Source organism: Cherax quadricarinatus, chromosome 14 (assembly GCF_038502225.1).
Source record: "Cherax quadricarinatus isolate ZL_2023a chromosome 14, ASM3850222v1, whole genome shotgun sequence".
NCBI classification, from domain to species: Eukaryota; Metazoa; Arthropoda; class Malacostraca; order Decapoda; family Parastacidae; genus Cherax; species Cherax quadricarinatus.
In genome coordinates, this window is record NC_091305.1 from 10,537,009 (window position 1) to 10,554,653 (window position 17,645).

General features: G+C 38.8%; 1 protein-coding gene across 2 annotated transcripts in view; it reads right to left on the reverse strand.

Annotated features, from left to right (window-relative positions):
* Window positions 1–17,645, reverse strand: part of LOC128698674 (MAM and LDL-receptor class A domain-containing protein 1) — a 696,795-nt gene that overhangs the window by 112,717 nt on the left and 566,433 nt on the right. For both annotated transcript variants that reach the window (XM_070084847.1, XM_070084846.1), the window contains exons 79-80: window positions 9,174–9,273; window positions 8,260–8,426 (exon numbers count right to left, since the gene is read on the reverse strand). In XM_070084847.1, the coding sequence (XP_069940948.1) occupies window positions 8,260–8,426; window positions 9,174–9,273 (267 nt within the window). The remainder of the gene's footprint in view (window positions 1–8,259; window positions 8,427–9,173; window positions 9,274–17,645) is intronic.

Consider the following 17,645-nt stretch of genomic DNA (forward strand, 5'->3'; position numbering starts at 1 on the left):
TGTTGAAAAAAAAAAAAAAATATATATATATACATATATAAATATAAAGGAGGTTTTGTGGGTGAGGGGCTTGGACTTCCAGCAAGCGTGCATGAGCGTGTTAGATAGGAGTGAATGGAGACGAATGATACTTGGGACCTGACGATCTGTTGGAGTGTGAGCAGGGTAATATTTAGTGAAGGGATTCAGGGAAACCGGTTATTTTCATATAGTCGGACTTGAGTCCTGGAAATGGGAAGTACAATGCCTGCACTTTAAAGGAGGGGTTTGGGATATTGGCAGTTTGGAGGGATATGTTGTGTATCTCTATACGTATATGCTTCTAAACTGTTATATTCTGAGCACCTCTGCAAAAGCAGTGATAATGTGTGAGTGTGGTGAAAGTGTTGAATGATGATGAAAGTATTTTCTTTTTGGGGATTTTCTTTCTTTTTTTGGGTCACCCTGCCTCGGTGGGAGACGACCGAATTTTTTAAAAAAAAAAAAAAAAAAAAAAAAAAAATATATATATATATATATTCACCTACCATCTGACTTACGACCGAGTTCGGTTCTGAGAAACCGGTCGTAAGTCGAAATGGTCATAAGTCGAACTTTACTACTGAATATCAACAAAACATTTTTGTAATGACTTTATTTTATTGTTTTATTTTGGTATTTCATGTTTTACTTTACTGTTTATGCTGTTAGTACTGTATTTTATACTGTAAGGTTTAGGATAAACACTCTGTACAACACAAATAGTTGTTTATTTCCCAGAAATTTGGCATAAAAAACTTGGTCGCAAGTTGAGTGGTCGTAAGTCAAGCAGGTTGTAAGTCGGATGGTAGGTGTATATAATATATATATATATATTTTTTTTCAACAAGTCGGCCGTCTCCCACTGAGGCAGGGTGACCCAAAAAGAAAGAAAATCCCCAAAAAGAATATACTTTCATCATCATTCAACACTTTCACCTCACTCACACATAATCACTGTTTTTGCAGAGGTGCCCAGAATACAACAGTTTAGAAGTATATACGTATAAAAATACACAATATATATCAAGGTACGTTTTGGCACTTTTCTTGAACTGGCTCATGCTATGACTGACTTTGACAGATGCAGGCAATCTGTTCCATTCCTTTATTGCTGTACAATAAAAGGTGTTTGAAACCTGGTCACTGAGTGGAAGTATGTACTACAAAGCTGTGCTCTCTCCCCCTAGTACAGGAACCATCCGACTTACGGTCAAGCTTGGTTCCAACCAGCCAGTCGTAAGTCGAAATAGACATAAGTCGAACCTTACTACTGAATATCAACATCACATGTTTGTAATGCCTTTATTTTATTGTTTTATTTTGGTATTTCATTTTTTACTTTACTTTTTATACTGTTAATACTGTATTTTATACTGTAAGGTTTAGGATAAACACTGTGTACAACACAAACAGTTGTTTATTTCCCAGAAATTTGGCATAAAAAACATGGTCGTAAGTCGAGTGGTTGTATATCGAGCAGGTCGTGAGTCGGATGGTAGGTGTACTATGACTGCTTCAGTTCCCAGCCTTGACAAAATTAGCAGCAAGATATTCTGGACACTGTTTGTGAGAAATTTTATAAACTTGATTTAACTTCAGTTGTTTTACTCTGTCTTCAATATTCAGCATAACCAATTGTTGTAATTCATCCTGGCCTACGTGTTCTCTTGGACCCAGGTCCAGGATGAATCTTACCATTTTGTTCTGGGTGATTTGCAGTTTATCTTTCTTTTTTTTTCAAGGCAGAGTACCATGTACAGCAAGTGTAGTCCCTATGACATTGTATAAGGGCTGGACATAGGGTCCTGCATGCCTCAGTAGGTAGACATTGTGCTTGTCTGTAGAGGAACTTCAGTCTGGCATTCTTTTTCTTTACTACACTGTTCCTTATCAGTTCTCCTGACATGCATGGGTCAAAGGGGATTCCCAGATATTTTACTGAGGAAACTGAAGTGATGGGTTCCCCATTACACCGGACATTAAAATTATTTACCCTTCTCAGTTTTTGTTTCGTGCCAAAGAGTACGGCTTCCGTTTTCCCAAGGTGTAATGATAGTCTGTTGTCTACTAACCATTTGCTGCAGGACTCCAGTTCCAGTGTTATTACACTAGCTATATCTTGTGGGTCTTTATCTTTACTTTACCTGACACTAACATGACACTAACAGAGCACTGTTATCTGCATACAGTAGGAGTTTGCATTTGACACTGACAGAATGTCACTTACATAACATAGGAATAAGAGACCCAGAATACTACCTTGGGGAACTCCACATGCTATCGGCAGGGGTTCTGATTCTGTTTTGTTGATTTTGACAATTTGTTTCCTATTGCTAAGATAGGACTTAAACCAGTCTGTGGAACCTATGCTGATAGCTTGAAGTTTCTTACATAGTATATTGTGGTTGACAGTATCGAAGGCCTTTTGCAAGTCTAAGGTTACCATTCCTATGAGGTTCCCTATCGACATTTCAGTTCTCATGTAATTTGTCAGATTAATTAGGGAGGTGTTGGTTGAGTAAGAGCTCCTAAAGCCTGATTGGTAACTATGAAAAATGTTGTTGTCATTAAGATACTTAACTACTTAACAGTACACCATCCTCTCTAGAATTCTGGATATTACACTGAGTATACTAACAGGCCTATAGTTGCTGACATCAGACCTACTATTTTTCTTGAAGATAGGAGTAACTCTGGCCTCCTTGACCTCCTCAGGTATGGTATTAGTGGTGATGGACAAATTTACTATGTACCAAATATACTATGTACCACAAACAGCACTACTTACACTATACTATTCACTGATCTCCCCCTAGCTCACCTATGCTATTTGTGCCAGGGATTCCACAATTACAAACCACCTAAAGCCAATAATAACCCAACAAAAAGCTGAAGTGTAAATGATCACACAATCCACAGCTAGACAACACTCCTCCTCCCCCACTTTTCAAAGACCTAAACCTACTCACTATGCAAAACATTCACTCATACTACTGTGCCACCTACATTTACAGAACAATCAATTCTAATATAAATCATGACCTGAAGTGCTTTCTTGACAGTTGCAATAGGACCCACAGACACAATACTAGGCACAAAAATCTCTGACATGCCTTGTGTCAGGCTACATCATTTCAAAAACTCAATGTACATAAAAGGACCCAAAATCTGGAACTCTCTGCCAGAAATCTCCAGAACCACTGGCTCAGCTAGCATTTTTAAAACTACAGTTAGAAAACACTATCTCCTTAACCTATCCTAGCCCATCATAAATAAATACAGCCTCTCCTCACTTAGTGCTGTACTCGTTTACCGACGACTCGGACTTACGATGGGCTCTCTGTCTAGTATGTATACCTAAATAATGTATATTAGAGCTGATTTTCTCTATTCTGTTTATTACAATATACTGTACACTACTGAATAAACATTTAAAAATATACTAAAAATGTTATAAATGGAGCAAAGGTGACATTAAAACAATATCAAAGATGGTTGACACAAACCCACTACCATTATAGTATGCTCCTCACTTACTGATGAATTCATTTATTGATGTGGTCTTAGGAACACAATTCTGTCGTTAAGTGAGGAGATGCTGTATGTAAAAACTATACATGCATTTGCTCAATATTATAAACTTTCACAGCATTATGCTGCCCCTCCCCCACACATGTACCAAAACACAAACACATATCATGAATGACTATAAAATAAATATTTGTACACTTACTGAGGTTGTAATACAGTGGAACCTTGGTATGCGACCTTAATTCATTCCAGAAGGCTGTTCAAGTGCTGCTCCATTTGAGTATCGAACAAGTTCTTCCCAACCAATTTTCTGTTTGGTTGGCTGTTATCACTAATCTTCGTAGGCTCCATGGCGACTTATTTATACAAATAATACAAAAAACAAAAAACGCGAAAAAACTCAAAATAGTTTACAGCGAAGTTCTGGCAGGTTGTATTTGTTTGGTTGAGTACTGAGCTTTGTTCAAGTAGGGAGCTGCTCATACACCGAAGTTCCACTGTACTTGGTGCTGCATGTAGGAAGACTCTCACACAAATTCTTGAGGATTTGGGGAGGCATATTATTCCATGCCTCATGTAAAGCAGCCTCCAGCTGTGGGATGGAACTGATATCCTTGCCCAGTAAACTTCGTTTCACTATTGACCAAAGGTTCTCAATAGGGTTTAGGTCTGGGGAATTGCCTGGCCAGTCATTAAAGAAGCTCACTTCACAGTCTTTAAGCCACTGAACTACAGATTTGGAGGTATGACATGGTGCACCGTCCTGCATAAAAGCTATAGCCCCACACTTGTCAAACGCCTCAGGTAAATTGTCACAAAATAACTCCAAGTAATTATACTGGTTCATATACTGGCTTTTGGGAAGCACAATGAGTTCACCAATACTCTGAGCACTGAAACACCCCCAAACCATGACCGAATCTGGGAAGTTTAGTGGTCCCACAGGTGTAGCGTGGGCCTAGCGGGTCACTACCTCTGGGCCGGTACACATGTCCCCCATGGTTACAGGTGACAGTGAAGGTTGCTTCATCACTCCAAAGTACTTCAGACCACTGCTGAGGATTCCAGTGAAGATATTTTTTTGCATAATCCAGCCTATGTTTCTTCTGTGGCTTGGAGAGGATCGGTTTCTTAACCTGGTGGTGGCTATTGTAGCCCAGTTCTGACACACATCTGTTAACAGTTCTTACAGATACCCCTGAGAGAAGATGTGGGTTCTTTTCTTTCAATTCTCTAGCAGTTATCTTAGGTGTACTCTCTGCTTCTTTAACACAGTTAAGGTACAAACAGATGTTTTATTTGAGGGGCCAGGCCGAGGTTTGGCAGATGGTAACTTGACACCACCACCAGCCTTGAAACGCTGCACCCAGTTCTTCAATGAATGCTCACACACACCAACATTCTCCACTATTTCTTTCATCTGCTGCCCAGCCTTATTATTTGAGCTATAGTTTCAGGTGTTAAAGACTTCCTTTTACCCATAATCAAACATGTACAGGTCAGCTGCTACCCGGCATAATGCACTGACGAAAAAAGACCCCCCTGTGTGGTAGGCCTTCGATTTTCGTCACAGCATTATGCTGGGGCACTCAAAACTGTAATTTTTCTATACCAAACTTATTAAAGCCATATAGCATGAACTAATAGAATATTCAATTTTCTTGTATTCATTGCAACTCACTTAATGACCATATGTGCAATTACTGCACTGTTATTGCCTTATTAACCCTTTGACTGTTTCGGTCATATATATACATCTTACGAGCCACCATGTTTGATGTATTAACCCTTTCAGAGTCCAAGGCCAAAATTTGAAGTGGTGCCCCAGTGTCCAAGAAATTTTGAAAAAAAAAAAAAAAAAAAAAAAAAAAAAAATCTAACAGAATTAAAGATAATATTTTTGTGAAGGTAATAAAACAAAAAAATTTTTCTGATCAGTACTTACCGAGATACAGCGGCAGGAAGTTGACCCAAAATGACCGGGTGGTGGCAACATCAGTGACTTCCGCAAAATCCCATTTTTTTATTTTACGTTTTTTATACTTTTTTCTTTTCTTTTCTAATTTTTTTCTTTTTCTAATAACATTTGTGGCCTGTGAGACCAGTATAATGTATATTGTATAAGTGTACACTCATTGTATTCAACACAATAACTGCACTAATTTGTTTATCATTATATTGCTTACAAAATTTGTTTACAAATTTATTGTAAACAAAATGATGAAAATATTAGTGCGGTTATTGTGTTGAATACAACGGTATCATATAGTACCATATGGTACAATGGTGCCATAGGGTGTAATGGCACCATATGATACAATGGTACCATATGGTACAATGGCACATGATACAATGGTACCATATGGCACAATGGCACCATTTGGTACAATGGTGCCATATGATACAATGGTACCATATGGTGCAATGGTACCATATGGTGCAATGGTACCATATGGTACATTGTACCATACAGTACAATGATACCATATGGTTCATTGTACCGTATGGTACTGTTGTATTCAACACAATAAACACACTAATATTTTCATTATTATTTTGTTTACAATAGTTTACAACAAAAATATGCAAAAATGTTGTATATTAGTAATGTTCTATTATATATTTACAAATGTACAGGAACTCGACATGTTCCTTGAGGTGGATGACAAAGCACTTTGTCTTGGGAAACTGCAGAGTCAGTAGCTAGCTTGCGTCGCCACTCACTCAGTCTTGGCTGGTGTCTCATGCCACCAACACCTATTGACCATATGGTACACGGTATCATATATTACAGGGTACCATATGGTACATTGTACTATATGTTATAGGGTACCACGCAGTAGACGATAACATATTGTGCAGGGTACCATATGGTACAGGGTACCATATGGCATAGGGTACCATATGGTACAGGGTGCCATATGGTACAGGGTACCATATGGTACAGGCTACCTTACAGTACAGGACACCATATGGTACTGATACAGGGATCCATATGGAAATAAGTCACCCTGACTTTTTTGGGTTATCCTAGGATTTTATACGTATGCTGCTATGTATGATAATCTATGTAATTGTATTTCTGTACACCTGAATAAACTTATCCAAGTGCATGTGGTATCATAAGTAAGTTTATTTAGGTATACACAAATAAAGTTACATAGAATATCATACTTAGCAGCATATGTTTGGAGAACCTAGGATAACTCAAAAGAGTCAGACAGACTTATTTCCATTAGGGTCCCTGTACCATACGGTATAATGTACCATATGGTACAATGTACTATATGGTACATTGTACCATATGGTACATTGTACCATATGATACCATAGTACCATATGATACCATTGTATGGCATGGCACCATTGTACCATATGGTACCATTGTACCATATGGCATAATGGAACCATATGGTTCAAAACCATAGAAATCCTCTTCAGCTCCACTTCCATCAGTCTTAGAACTGTACGTTGTGAAGAGGAGAGTCAGAATTCACCCAGAGAGTGAGTGGGGAGTGAGAGCTTCCTTGCCGCCAGGCACGATGAACAAAGCTACTTTGCCGGCGTTCCCACAATGCCATACGGGCGTCCATATTTTTTCTATAGTGTGCACACTGATCACCCAGACCCATTCTCTCAGAAGTAGGCCTACCAGCCTTCTCGCACTAAATTTGACGCCGCTAGAATTTTGGCACAGATCTACGGTTTGGACCCTGAACGTAAAGCCATAGATCTACGGGACAGACCATGAAAGGGTTAATAAGCAGTGACTGTACAATTATATATATATTACAGAACAATGGTAATAAATTTTTTTTTTTTGCATTGTTGGTTTGCATAAACAAGTTTTGTAAACAGTATAATGATAATGTTTGGGTAGTTATTGTGTTGCATACAATGAGTGTATATATGTACACTGCACCTTACTTTGGTCTCACAGGCCACATAAGTTACTTGGAAAAAAATATTGGAAAATACGAGAAACCTTCGAATGGGAGTAAATATAAGTGTACCGGGTGAGCAGCATTCACCGCTGTTGTCATACGTGGCTCATGTTCTACCAACTTCATGCTTCTAGATCTCGGTAAGTACTGACTGCAAAAAATTTTTTTAGGCTTAAAACACTCAGCAAATTAATCCTAACATTTTGGTGAGAAAAGATAATTTTTTTTTTCAAATACTTTGTGACACAGGGAGACAGTTTAAAAATTGGGGTTGCGACAGTCAAAGGGTTAATAACACCTGAACTCTTCAAAATATCATCACTATTTTTCCAGTACCTCCACAGGCACATTTAACATCTTCGTGTATCTGTTTTAGCTGCCAAGTCTATTTTCTCTTCAGGATACCTCACTTCATCAATCTCTTCTTTCCAAAACTGTTTATTAATCACAGCAAAATTTGCTGATAAAAAATCACCCATTATCAAGATATTCAAGGAAACTGAAAGGGGGGTGCAGTCTGGAAGGTCATCTGAACAGTGATGTCAGTACACATCTGGCAAGACAGTGACTGGGTGAATGTATTTCAGTTTTTTGGGCGTAGGAGGGGAATGAGGTCACCCTAAATTAGTTGGGAATGAGAGATTAGAAAATGTGCATATATCTTCATCTCCTCTGGATGAACTGGCATATTTTCCATATACTGTATATATGTAATGTGAATATCAAGATGAGTTTTGGACTACAGTATTTCAATCACACTCACCAATGGCAATGGTAGTCATAAGATCAGTTGCAGATTCATATTGTCCTTCAGAAGCCGAGGTAAAGACAAAATAACTAGAGCCATTTCCATGGGTATGATCCACATCAGGCTTAAATGATAATTGTTCTTCATTATCTACAGGATCCTCTCCACGAAGCAACTTCCACCTAATGATGTAAGGATGCATCAAAAATTAAATTTCTATTTAGTATTTAAGACACAAAATTAATACAGAAAAATGACTTATACATGAAAAAAAGCCTTAATAAACAAACTGCAATATGATTAATAAATTGCCTTACTAGTTTTGTAGAGAAAAGATTTGTAAAAAGCAAAATAAAAATAAGCAACACATTACATTAAATTTTGTAATTTTTCCTATAAGCATCTTACAGTTTAACAAAACATATATCTTAATACAGTAGCTCAGCTAAAGGCTGTATATACTCCATCATTATTCCAAAAAATAGTAAATGATAAAATTTAAGTGAAAATATAGTTTAAACAGAAATGAAGAAATATTTGTACAATATACAAAATAAGGATTGTGGAACTTTTATGAGGGGATGAAACAAGTTTACTATCCTTCACAGTTTGTTGTGGTGTAAGTCTCTCATACTATTACCTGCCCAAGCTAGATGCATGGAGGAAGCTTATATTGAAAGGTGAGCTAGATAAAAATAAATATGAAACAGTAGAAAATGGAGTAATGAATGAATCAGAAAATTCGTGCACTTTGCTTAATTTTCTCTATGTTAATAAATGAGTTCATTTAAGATAAATGAGTTCATTTAAGATAAATGAGTTCATTTAAGATTCGTCCTAGACCCAGCGCCCCTGTTTCATCAGAATTTAGTTAGGAATTGATAATACTGAAAACATACCTGTCAATGGAATAAAGTATTAATACATACGTGAATGTGTCAGTTTGAGGAGCATGAATAAGACTTTGTTGATTTGCCTTTATTTCCCAGTGGCATAGGTCTTGACCTTCAAATGTGCACTTCTGAGAGACTGTTAGAAAAAGAAAAATTTATAGACACAACATACACAGAAGTACTCATAAGCAATGTTACAGTACATAACTACATACATAAAAACATTCACTTAATGCAAAACACATTCACTATCATTCAGTCAATCACAGTACATCTTGCCAGAAATGGTTTGACATCAAAGTTCAGATTACCCTCCAACTGTTAACCCTTTGAGAGTCTAGAGGCCAAATATCAGAGTGACAGCTAGGGTCCAAGAATTAAAAAAAAATAAATATTTTTCTTATGAAATGGTAGAGAATCTTTCTCTGAAGGTAATAAAACAAAAAGTGCAAAATTTTATGGAAAACTGACGAAATTACGCTCTTGCGAACTTTGATGCGGCAGCAATACTTACGCACTGGTGATTTTGCCAACTTTGACTCCCATTTTAGGTGAATTACATTATTTCAGTCAACCAAATTCTTAGCTATTTCACTAGTATTACTTCTATTTTATTGAGTGAGCACAAGAAATTGCCCAGTCAACTGTTTCAACTATCCAACAGTGATTGGAAATTTAACACAAAGTTCAAAATATTCAAATTTCAAAATAGGGTCCAGAATAAATAATGCAGACATTCCTGGCACTAAACTAACATTTCTTCTGTTCATTAGGTTACATTTTCAGGCTTTACAAATGAATTCCATTTTGATTTTTTATGCGCATAATGAATTTTTATTCACACCAAAAAATGGAAGATTTACTGTTATGCAATATTGTAATAATTATATAAATAATATCATTACATTCATGAACATATATCAGACCCACTAGCTGATGCGTATTAGATACGTGACATCATTTGTTTACTCTTGAACATCAGCAAAAATATAACATTTCTGCTACTTTAGGCTCAGTTTCAAGCCATTTTCAGTACTAAAGCCAATCAAAATCATCTCTATTTCTGTAATATATCTTCCATTCTATCATATAAGACCAAGAAATTGTAAATTTTCTTTTATAAAACAAGTCGGCCGTCTCCCACCGAGGCAGGGTGACCCAAAAAAGAAAGAAAATCCCCAAAAAGAAAATACTTTCATCATCATTCAACACTTTCACCACACTCACACATTATCACTGTTTTTGCAGAGGTGCTCAGAATACAACAATTTAGAAGCATACACATATAAAGATACACAACATATCCCTCCAAACTGCCAATATCCCAAACCCCTCCTTTAAAGTGCAGGCATTGTACTTCCCATTTCCTGGACTCAAGTCCGACTATATGAAAATAACTGGTGATATTAAGGCTAAGTAACTACATTACAGTTTGTAAATTTAGCAATGTGAATGGTTTTGTCTTGGAACAAAACATAGTTTCTATTGAAGCTCCTATATTGGAGTATCACAGGCAAACTTATGGCTAGTTTAAGATTCACTTGGTAATAGTTTTATTATGTATTTCTATGTTTATAGTCAATTGGGTGAATATCAGTGTGAATTGTGGAGAATCACAGATATCAAGGGAAGGTCTAGGTTGTTTTTTATGTGGATATGATACAAGAGAATAGGTGGTTTTCATGTAGTTAGCTGACAGTGGGGTGTGTCAGGGAGATAAGATGTTTTCTAATTGTAGTTTTGAAAGTGATGATTGTGTCTGCAGTTCTAGAGTTTTCAGGTACGGTGTTCCAGAATTTAGGTCCTTTTATGTACATTGAATTTTTGTATAGGTTTAGCCGGACACGGGGAATGTCATAGAGATTTTTGTGCCTGGTGCTATGCCTGTGGGTCCTGTCACAACTATCAAGAAAGTGTTTTAGGTCAGGATTAATATTGGAATTTAAGGTTCTGTAAATGTAGGTTGCACAGTAGTAAGTGTGGATGTTCTGTACAGTGAGTAAGTTTAGATCTATGAGGAGTGGGGGGGGGGTGTTGCCCGGGATTGGATTGCATGATTATTCTTACTGCGGCTTTTTGTTGGGTTATTATTGGCTTTAGATGAGTTGCTGCAGTTGATCCCCAAGCACAAATAGCACAGGTGAGGTAGAGATAGATGAGTGAATAGTATAGTGTGAGAAGGGCTGTTTGTGGCATGTAGTAACATACCCTGGAAAGGATCCCAACCGTTTTGAACACTATTTTTGTTGTGTGTTGGATATGGGCACTGAAAGTCAGGTTGCTGTCGAGGTGCAGGCCTAGGAATTTGCCCTCATTATGTTTGGCAATAAGAGTGTTGTCGATCTTAATGTTAAGTTGTGCAACACCTGCTCTGTTACCAAACATAATATAGAAGGCTTTGTCAGTGTTAAGTGTAAGTTCATTGCCTGTCATCCAAGTAGATATTTTTAGTAGCTCCTCGTTAACAATGGTGTTGAGTGTGGCAAGATTTGGGTGGGAGATGACATAAATCATGTCGTCAGCAAAGAGAATGGGTTTCAGGTGTTTTGATACATCGGGAATATCATTGATGTATAAGAGGTAGAGCATGGAACCTAGGACACTTCCCTGTGGCACCCCAGTATTAAGTGGCCGTGTTGATGAAGTTGTGTCTTTAATGGTGACATACTGATACCTATTAGTAAGGTAGGATTTGAAATATGCAAGTGCATGGCCTTTTATACTATAATGGTCAAGTTTGTGGAGTAGGATGCCATGGTCTACGGTGTCAAAAGCTTTTCTTAGGTCAATAAAAAGTCCTAATGGATATTCCTTATTTTTCAGTGCTGTGTAAAGCAGATCTAGCATTTTTACAATTGCATTGTTTGTGCTTTTATTTTTTCTGAAGCCAAATTGGCAGGAGTTGAGTATGCTTTGTGCTGTTATAAATAAATATAATCTCTTGTGCACGAGTTTCTCGAAGATTTTGGATAGCAATGGTAAGTTTGATATTGGCCTATAGTTGTTTACGTCTGTGGGGTCACCACCTTTGTGTATTGGTGTAACCCTTGCTGTCTTGAGTGGCGTTGGGAAAGTGGTAGTTTCTAGTGACTTGTTAAAAAGTAATGAAATAGCATGTGAAAGGACATGGGCCGCTCGCTTGTACAATAATGGTGGGACATGAGACAGATTCCTTGAATTATTTTTGAGTAACTTAATAATCGTGGTGACTTCAGTGGGCTCAGCAGGTGCAAGACAGAAGGAGTTTGGGAAATTCCCATCTATGTAATCACTTGCATGGGCATTGGTACCTGGGATTTTACTGGCAAGATTACATCCTATGGCTGAGAAGAAGTCATTTATTTTGTTAACTGCATCAATGGGATGCAGTGGTGTTTCATTTGGTTCAGTTAGGACAGTACCCTTAGTTTTTTTTCAGTTTGTGGGTTCCCAGATCTGAGAGTGTTTTCCAGGTCCTTTTAATATCTCCTCTTGTTTCAGTGAATCTGCTGGAATAGTACAATTGCTTGGCTTTTTTTATTAGTTTGGTAGGAACTGATGAATAGTGTTTAAGAATATCTTTGTGTATTAAGCCCTGTCTATATTGCTTTTCATATTGGTGTTTCTTATCTTATATGGATTTCATTATGCTGTTAGTTAGCCATGGGCAACTGAGCTGTTTATTCATGATCCGTTTCGTTGTTATAGGACAGTGTTTGTTGTATAGTCTAAGTAATTTATTCAGAAATATGTCTATCCAATCATCAATACCACTGGCCTTGGAGAATTCTGTAGGCCAGTCAACCGTCTCTAGCTGTGCTGTGAAATTAATTATTGAGGCCTCGTCATGGAGTCTAAATGAAACTTTGTTGTATTCCAGTGGTGGTTTACTAATGTTTGTTAAGAGGAAGGTGAGGTAGTGGCCAATAGTGCTGTCTGTGATTATCCCTAATTTAAGGGGGGCTAGTATATTGGTCCATATATGGTCAATCATGGTTGCACTTGTCTCGGTTGGTTTAGTTATTGTTGGTATGAGAAGTGTGTTGCTCATAATGTTGATGAAATCAGTTACAGACTGATCATCTGGTAGGCCAAGGTTGATATTGAAGTCTCCAGTGAAGAGAAGGTGGTGCTTGTTCATTTGTCTGTTTGTTATTACCTGGAGTTTACCTGGAGAGAGTTCCGGGGGTCAACGCCCCTGCGGCCCGGTCTGTGACCAGGCCTCCTGGTGGATCAGAGCCTGATCAACCAGGCTGTTGCTGCTGGCTGCACGCAAACCAACGTGCGAGCCACAGCCCGGCTGGTCAGGAACCGACTTTAGGTGCTTGTCCAGTGCCAGCTTGAAGACTGCCAGGGGTCTGTTGGTAATCCCCCTTATGTATGCTGGGAGGCAGTTGAACAGTCTTGGGCCCCTGACACTTATTGTATGGTCTCTTAACGTGCTAGTGACACCCCTGCTTTTCATTGGGGGGATGTTGCATCGTCTGCCAAGTCTTTTGCTTTCGTAGTGAGTGATTTTCATGTGCAAGTTCGGTACTAGTCCCTCTAGGATTTTCCAGGTGTATATAATCATGTATCTCTCCCGCTTGCGTTCCAGGGAATACAGTTTTAGGAACCTCAAGCGCTCCCAGTAATTGAGGTGTTTTATTTCCGTTATGCGCACCGTGAAGGTTCTCTGTACATTTTCTAGGTCAGCAATTTCACCTGCCTTGAAAGGTGCTGTTAGTGTGCAGCAATATTCCAGCCTAGATAGAACAAGTGACCTGAAGAGTGTCATCATGGGCTTGGCCTCCCTAGTTTTGAAGGTTCTCATTATCCATCCTGTCATTTTTCTAGTAGATGCGATTGATACAATGTTATGGTCCTTGAAGGTGAGATCCTCCGACATGATCACTCCCAGGTCTTTGACGTTGGTGTTTCGCTCTATTTTGTGGCCAGAATTTGTTTTGTACTCTGATGAAGGTTTAATTTCCTCGTGTTTACCATATCTGAGTAATTGAAATTTCTCATCGTTGAACTTCATATTGTTTTCTGCAGCCCACTGAAAAATTTGGTTGATGTCCGCTTGGAGCATTACAGTGTCTGCAATGGAAGACACTGTCATGAAGATTCGGGTGTCATCTGCAAAGGAAGACACGGTGCTGTGGCTGACATCCTTGTCTATGTCGGATGGGATGCTTGTGTGGCGCATCTGATAAATGGCACTAACTGTTATAAGAGTCTTAAGGTTTTTTACAGTAAAATTAGCAAAAATATATTCTTCATATTCATCACTATAGTAAGTGGAGTTAATACAAGATAGTTGATTAGAGTAATAGATTGCAATACCACCCCCAGCTTGGTATGGTCTGCAGTTGTGGATTCCTGTGTATTCTGGTAGTGGGTAGGTATCAATTGTGTCATGCTTAAGCCAGGTCTCGGTGAGAATAATACAGGGATGGGTGTCTTTAGGGAATCAAGGAGTGCCAGGAGGTCATCACAGTGTTTGCTTAACCCTTAAACTGTCCAAGCAGATCTACGTTCACATGTGTAGTGCTCCAAAAGTAGATCTACATTTTTTTTACATATTTTCAAATATAACCAAAAAAAAAGTAGATCAAAGTTTTTTTACACTTTTTCAAATGTAAAAAAAAAAAAAAGATCTACTTTTTTTACATACTTTCAAATGTTGAAAAAAACGTAGATCTACGTTTGGACAGTTTAAGGGTTAAGGACCTGATGTTGTAGTTAAGAACTGTTAGACTTTTAGCAGTACATGTATTTAGCAGTACACGTTCTGTTACATACATCTGCATCTCTGCCACATGGTTTCCCTATCTGCCCTGTTATGCACCTTTTCTAAATCCAAAAATGTAACAAACAACTCTGCTCATGTATATGTTTCAACATAATCCACTCTGCTCCTCTGCAAACCTATTTTGTCCTACCTCTAATGCTTTCAATAATAATTCTACCATAATTTACCCAGTTTACTCAACAGGTTTATCTTTTTTTAACACGCTGGCCATCTCCCCTGAGGTAGGATGACCCCAAAAAAAAAAATACTTTCACCATCACTCACTCCATCACTATCTTGCCAGGGGCATGCTGATACTACAGTTCAAAACTGCAGATATCCCCACCCTCTCCTTCAGAGTGCAGGCACTGTAGTTCCCACCTCCAGGACTCAAGACTGGCAAACCGGTTTCCCTGATTCCCTTCATAAATGCTACCTTGCTCAAACTCCAACAGAATGTTGAGTCAATAAAACCACTTGCCTTCATTCACCCTTATAATTCTTATATTTTCTCATCTCCTTTTCACTTATACAAGAGAAGTATACATTATTTTTTTTTTTTTATCACACTGGCCGATTCCCACCAAAGCAGGGTGGCCCGAAAAAGAAAAACTTTCACCATTATTCACTCCATCACTGTCTTGCCAGAAGGGTGCTTTACACTTCAGTTTTTAAACTGCAACATTAACACCCCTCCTTCAGAGTGCAGGCACTGTACGTACTTCCCATCTCCAGGACTCAAGTCCGGCCTGCCGGTTTCCCTGAACCCCTTCATAAATGTTACTTTGCTCACACTCCAACAGCACGTCAAGTATTAAAAACCATTTGTCTCCATTCACTCCTATCAAACACGCTCACGCATGCCTGCTGGAAGTCCAAGCCCCTCGCACACAAAACCTCCTTTACCCCCTCCCTCCAACCTTTCCTAGGCCGACCCCTACCCCGCCTTCCTTCCACTACAGACTGATACACTCTTGAAGTTATTCTGTTTCGCTCCATTCTCTCCACATGTCCGAACCACCTCAACAACCCTTCCTCAGCCCTCTGGACAACAGTTTTGGTAATCCCGCACCTCCTCCTAACTTCCAAACTACGAATTCTCTGCATTATATTCACACCACACATTGCTCTCAGACATGACATCTCCACTGCCTCCAGCCTTCTCCTCGCTGCAACATTCATCACCCATGCTTCACACCCATATAAGAGCGTTGGTAAAACTATACTCTCATACATTCCTCTCTTTGCCTCCAAGGACAAAGTTCTTTGTCTCCACAGACTCCTATGTGCACCACTCACCCTTTTCCCCTCATCAATTCTATGATTCACCTCATCTTTCATAGACCCATCCGCTGATTGTTGGTAAAACTATACTCTCATACATTCCTCTCTTTGCCTCCAAGGACAAAGTTCTTTGTCTCCACAGACTCCTATGTGCACCACTCACCCTTTTCCCCTCATCAATTCTATGATTCACCTCATCTTTCATAGACCCATCCGCTGACACGTCCACTCCCAAATATCTGAATACATTCACCTCCTCCATACTCTCTCCCTCCAATCTGATATCCAATCTTTCATCACCTAATCTTTTTGTTATCCTCATAACCTTACTCTCTCCTGTATTCACTTTCAATTTTCTTCTTTTGCACACCCTACCAAATTCATCCACCAATCTCTGCAACTTCTCTTCAGAATCTCCCAAGAGCACAGTGTCATCAGCAAAGAGCAACTGTGACAACTCCCACTTTATGTGTGATCCTTTATCTTTTAACTCCACGCCTCTTGCCAAGACAAATTTTGTTGAAAATAAGAAAAAGTTTTGGAGTGAGATTAACAAGTTAAGAAAGCCTAGAGAACAAATGGATTTGTCAGTTAAAAATAGGAGAGGAGAGTTATTAAATGGAGAGTTAGAGGTATTGGGAAGATGGAGGGAATATTTTGAGGAATTGTTAAATGTTGATGAAGATAGGGAAGCTGTGATTTCGTGTATAGGGCAAGGAGGAACAACATTTTGTAGGAGTGAGGAAGAGCCAGTTGTGAGTGTGGGGGAAGTTCGTGATGCAGTAGGTAAAATGAAAGGGGGTAAGGCAGCCGGGATTGATGGGATAAAGATAGAAATGTTAAAAGCAGGTGGGGATATAGTTTTGGAGTGGTTGGTGCAATTATTTAATAAATGTATGGAAGAGGGTAAGGTACCTAGGGATTGGCAGAGAGCATGCATAGTTCCTTTGTATAAAGGCAAAGGGGATAAAATAGAGTGCAAAAATTATAGGGGGATAAGTCTGTTGAGTGTAGTAGGTTGGTAGACAGCAACCGCCCAGGGAGGTACTACCGTCCTGCCAAGTGAGTGTAAAACGAAAGCCTGTAATTGTTTTACATGATGGTAGGATTGCTGGTGTCCTTTTTTCTGTCTCATGAACATGCAAGATTTCAGGTACGTCTTGCTACTTCTACTTACACTTAGGTCACACTACACATACATGTACAAGCACATATATACACACCCCTCTGGGTTTTCTTCTATTTTCTTTCTAGTTCTTATTCTTGTTTATTTCCTCTTATCTCCATGGGGAAGTGGAACAGAATTCTTCCTCCGTAAGCCATGCGTGTTGTAAGAGGCGACTAAAATTGCCGGGAGCAAGGGGCTAGTAACCTCTTCTCCTGTACATATTACTAAATGTAAAAGGAGAAACTTTCGTTTTTCCTTTTGGGCCACCCCGCCTTGGTGGGATACAGCCGGTGTGTTGAAA